The following is a 5,599-nucleotide window of genomic DNA, read 5'->3' as shown; positions in this document are numbered from 1 at the left end:
GGGCATAGGCCCACCCACTGGCGAGCCGTGCCCAGCCAATCAGAATGAGTTTTTCCCCACAATAGGGCTTTTTTACAGACAGGAATACTTCTTGATATGCCACACCTGTCAGGTGGATGGATTATCTTGACAAAGGAGAAATGCTCACTAACAGGGATGTAAACAAATTTGTGCACAACATTTGAGAGAAATACGCTTTTTGTGCGTTTGGAACATTTCTGGGATTTCTTATTTCAGCTCATGAAACATGGGACCAACACTTCACATTTTGCGTTTATATTTTTGTTCAGTGTATATTTCATATTTGAGCAATTCAGTTCTGCAGTTCCAGTGGTCACCAGAGGGAGAGTGAATGAGCTGGTCAGGTGAGGACACAGGAACAACAGTCTTAGTCAGGATTATCAAAATACTGGTTTATCTTTCACATTACATCACCCTCTTCCTCTTTTTACACATTCAGTTCCATCTCTTGTTTTCCTCTCTGTTTCCCTTTGCTTATTCTTGTGCGTTCACACTTGTGTGTGACTGTGTGTGTGTTACTCCTCTGTGATGGTGTGGAGGGTACTGGGGGTCCGTAGTTCTGTTCGGACATTCCCACTGGAGATGGACCAGACGTCACTGAGCTCTGCCGGGCAAAGGTTAGGGGTTAGAGGTCAGGGGTGTGATAGTTGGAGTTCAGGTCAGGTGAGGGGTTGCTGCAGGGTTCATGTGTGGGTTGAGGTCCAAAGGTTTGGGAATGGTTCATGGGAGGTTCAGTGGTTCATGCAGGTTTCAAGGGTTGAGAACCAGAGGGTTCATGGGAGGTTCATTGGTTCATGCAGGGTTCATGGGTTGAGGTCCAGAGGGAGGGAGATGAGGGTTCTAGTGGGAGACTCTGAGTGGAAGGGATTCCATCGACCCCACCCTAACTCCACGGGATCTAAGGCACAGACAGAACACAGAATAATTTACAGTATGCCGGCATTCTGAGTAAAAGCTCAATTCATCCCGGAGGTGCACGGATAAAAATGCACTAACATACTGCCTCTGATGAAACAGGCTTTTTAATGTTATGAGTCCAATAAACTAGAGGGTTAGAACACCACTGGCATTGAGCAGAAATTATTTTAGAATTTGAATTGAATGTCAGAAACAAACAGCTAATCCAGCTCATAAACTGTACAGTTATGCAAGAGATTATAATGTTGGTGCACTTTTAAACATACGCGCCTGTGTGTTTCACACAAGTTGGAGACTAGTCCAATGGGAGAGGCCTATAGTGATGTACAGTATGAAGTATGACGTTGTTGTCCTTACCGGTCCTGAACTTGCTATAAGGCCCGGTCTCGTGTGTCTGTCTACTGCCTGACCAGAAGTGTAGGCCTCGCTCACGCCACCTGTAGGACAGGGAGAAATAGCACACCTTTACTACACACACACACACACACACACACACACACACACACACACACACACACACACACACACACACACACACACACACACACACACACACACACACACACACACACACACACACACACACACACACACACACACACACACACACACACACACACACACACACACACACACACACACTCACACACACACACATACATACACACACACACATTCACCTTACAGACACACCTTTACCTAACTAAGCCATTATATTTTCCACTGTAATCACCTCACTCACACACCTTTGACATGTATGTAGAAACATGTGAACTCACCAGTGGAATATGAAGACACAGACGATGAGAGCAGCAGAGACCAGGTCAGTCAGAACCCACATCACACTGTACTGCTCTGGAGTCTGTAGGGGTTGGGAAACACATGTGAACACGTCTGTGAGGTGTGTGTGTCTCACCATAAGGAGAAGCGATATGTGTGTGTCACAATAAGTACATTTGTGTGTGTCACAGGAGGCTGCTGAGGGGAGGACGGCTCATAATAATGGCTGGAATGGAATAGTATCAAACACATGGAAACCATGTGTTTGATGAGTTCGATACCATTCCATGAAGTCCATTCCAGCCATTACTACGAGCCTGTCCTGCCCAAATAAGGTGGTGTGAGTGTGTGGGTGTCTCACCACAAGCAGCAGCGGTGTGTGTATATCTCTCAGCAGCATGTTGTTGGTGGTAACAGAGGATGCTCCACTGCACCAGGCCAGAGAGTAAAGCCACGGCTGGTTCACTACATACAGGTTTACACTGATGTTCACCGACCTGTACTTACTGGAACACACACAAACACATACATACATGGTGGGTGAGGAGAGTGACATTTTATAGTACATTATTTGTGTGTGGTTGTGTACCTGATGTGCTGTAGAGACATGGTGCTGTAGTGCAGGTTGAGGGTAGTGATGTGGTTGTTCTGTAGTTCCTGTATAGAGGCAGTCTGTCCTGCTGTCTGTTGCAGCTCTGGATCCACCTGCTGTATCTCCTCTCTCTGATCTGATGGCAGCCACAGCACCTACACACACACACACACAATCTTAAAAAAGGCTGTCGCTTATAAGAGCAGGGAGACACCTTTGAATGGCGTACCTGACACACTTACCTGGCTGGAGTTGATGTGTGTGTGTATGAGGTCGAGGGTGATGTTGAGGTAGTTGTCTCTGTAAGGGTGTCCAGGCGGAGGTTGTCTCAGGTCAAACAGCACTGTCCTGCCCACCCGATTCGCTATGTCCAGAACTTCAGCCAGGGAGGGAACCATCTGATTGGCAGCTAGTGCTCTCTGCTCTGGAGACAGAGAGGACACCGTGCCAAACGGATCCCGCTGGGAGGAAGAGGGGGCGGAGAGAGAGAGAGAGAGTGAGTGATGGTTAAAAGAGGTCTGTAATACAGCTACTAACTAACCCATGGCGCTAAAGTCAGCTACTGTGTGTGTGTGTGTGTGTGTGTGTTTTTGTTGCCATTCAAAGGTGTGCGTGTCCTTACAGAGAGGAACCAGGCCCCAGCATTGAGCAGCTGTACATCAGACCAGATGAACAGGGCAGCAGGTGTGTGTGTTCTGTTAGGAAACACCTCCTCTACGTTAGTGGTCCTCTGCAGGGTCAGGTCATGCATCACAAACGGAACGCCATCAGCACTAGAGGAGAGAGAGGATAGAGAAAGACAAGGGGGAGGGGAGAGAGGGGAGAGATTAGGTCCTGGCGTTCACATGGCCAAGACAAACATGTGTGGCAGGTCTCAGGTGAAGATACACTAGGTCTGCTAGCTAGAGTCCTGCTACCAAGCCTGGGTTCAAATACATGTACCATTTGAAATCTTTCAAATACTTTGAGCATTTGTTTAGCATGCCTGGAGTGCCTGATGGGCGGAGTTTGCAGTTTTGCAACTATTCTATTGGTTCCATTACACCAGGCGAACTCCATTACACCCTCTCCTCTTCTCTTTCTCTCAAGCCCAGCTAAAGTATCTGAAATGATTTGAAATAGTATTTGAGTCCAGGCCACATAGAGAACACAGCCAGCGCCAAGCTAGCAGGCCTGGACAGAAGTACTAACCGCTAACTGGATTAGCTAGGCTGTAATCACATTAACTGGGAGGAGTGGAGGGACGCTAATGTCTGATCTCTAGGATTAGTACAAGGCTAGCCATGAAAGGACAAGGCAGGACAGGGGTCAAAGCTAGACTGGACACAGGGCTATTACAGGGATCAGAAGGGGACAGACAGACAGACAGACAGACAGACAGACGACAAGACCGACAAACAAGACAAGACAGACAAAACAAGACAGACAGACGGACAGGGGGGTGTGTACCTTATAGTGACGTCAGTCTCTAGCCCGTCCACTCCAGCCTCCACTGCGCTCTCAAAGGACATTAGAGTGTTCTCTGGAGCAAGCTGTTAGAGGACAGACATGCAAGCACACCAGAGAATGTAAGCGTAGCGGAGCTGGAGCGGAGCGAGGAGTGGAGCGTAACCAATTTGACTGGAGCGAGATTCCCAAAGGTTGGCGCTCTGATTTCACTCTACTAGCGCTCACTTCAGGAGCTCAGGGCATGCCCACCCCAGCATGCATTTGTAGTCTACTTGTGTGCTGCTAATAGCCCCTTGCTTTATTTTCATAAAGAAACTGATAAAACACACAGGTGCTAAATCAAGGTGACTTACAAAGATGAGGACCGAGAAAGGTTGTACAACTGAATGCATTCAACTGAAATGTGTCTTCTGCATTTAACCCAGAATGCAGTGATGTTGTGTCCACAATTAAATAATCTAGTGGAATCTGAAAAGACACCTATCCCAAAAGCATGATGTTGTACTTACTATGTGCACATGCTAAAAGAAAGGAACGAGGTGGGTAGATAACTAAGTGTGTCATTGTAGCAAAGTAATTTTAAACAAAAAATCATATCTTATCTCTTCATTTTCATTCTATTATCTATACAATAGACCATAATTAATTTTGGCCCAATAGGCCTGGCATATTCCCACGTTCAAGGAGCTTTTAGTTTTTAGAAACCTTTAGGCCTACCTATAGAAAAAGAAAAAAACGACTCTGCATCTCTGTGAGTGGCCAAAAGGTGTGGAGGGGATATTCTCCGCTGCTGGCCTGCTCTCCAGGCACTATCGCATGAGCCTGAAGCCACAGACTGGCCAAACTCGTGTTTCTAAAAATGAAAATTCAAAGGCACTAATAAGTCATTTTTAGTTTAATTTGTATTATGTTCTAAATAAGTCACAGCCTATATATGCGAAATGTATAGACTATAATGATTTAATACAACAAAATTTTGTTTAAGTGCTGAGCGCTTAATGTCCATACCAGCCTATTGTGTCGCACTCGCAAATGTTTCACAATGTATTTCTTTGTAGGCTATAGCCTTATAAAAGAATATAAATAATATAGCCTAAATAATGTCTGGCTCCTGACCTATTTAGATTGTTTATATATTGTTTAATATGACATGTAGCCTATTTGAAATTATGTTCGCTTCTTACATTCACCTTTTCATGTTTATTCAAATACTTTTCATTCAAATCCATATGGTTTGGTTTCAATACTTAAAAACCAGTTGGAAGGTCCAAGTTATCACAAAAATAGATAGATGTTGGTTCAATTAGGATTTGAATACAGCGAATTTGGAGCGGCACTTTTTCTTTCTGTGAGCGCGGAGCGGTAGGAAAGGACATGGGGTGCCGGAGCGGTGCGCCGCTCCATGAGCGATGAGCGAGATTTCCAACACAAGGGCATCAAAAAATTGTACAGTGACAGACCTTATTCTAATCAGGAACTCTCTCTCTCTCTCTGACTCTCTAAAGTAACATGAGGCCAGAGCCTCTGTGTTAAAGTTATGTGACTGGATTTACCATGGGATCGTCTCTGTGTCATCCTGTATATTGTATGTGGTAGTATTGATAGATAGTGATAATATTGATAATGATGTTATTGATAGATAGTGATAACATTGATAAGGATGTTTTTGATAGATAGTGATAATATTGATCGATATTGATAATAATGTTATTGATAGATAGATATGTACCATGGGAGCTCCTCTGTGTCCGAGGAGTGTTGGTTTGGGTCCCAGGGTTCCAGCTTCTCTGATGCAGGGAGAATACATGGCCAGAGGAACCAGGGACAGACTGAACAATA

The 5,599-nt window shown here is 45.1% G+C and overlaps 1 protein-coding gene across 1 annotated transcript; it reads right to left on the bottom strand.

Annotated features, from left to right (window-relative positions):
• Positions 1-536: 536 nt before the first annotated feature.
• LOC311126288 (glycerophosphodiester phosphodiesterase domain-containing protein 5-like) lies at positions 537-5,591 on the bottom strand (the record flags this gene model as incomplete). Its single annotated transcript, XM_084200299.1, has 9 exons — positions 537-625; positions 1,297-1,376; positions 1,719-1,801; positions 2,081-2,225; positions 2,309-2,466; positions 2,554-2,772; positions 2,934-3,084; positions 3,761-3,843; positions 5,490-5,591. Coding segments are annotated over 9 exons (1,110 nt in total), but the record flags the coding sequence as incomplete, so codon positions are not given.
• Between the last annotated feature and the right edge of the window lie 8 nt (positions 5,592-5,599).

Source organism: Coregonus lavaretus (genome assembly GCF_964263955.1).
Source record: "Coregonus lavaretus genome assembly, contig: HAP1_SCAFFOLD_2558, whole genome shotgun sequence".
Classification (NCBI taxonomy): Eukaryota; Metazoa; Chordata; class Actinopteri; order Salmoniformes; family Salmonidae; genus Coregonus; species Coregonus lavaretus.
Note: the sequence above shows the minus strand (reverse complement) of the source record. Positions and strands in the feature narration are given on the sequence as shown.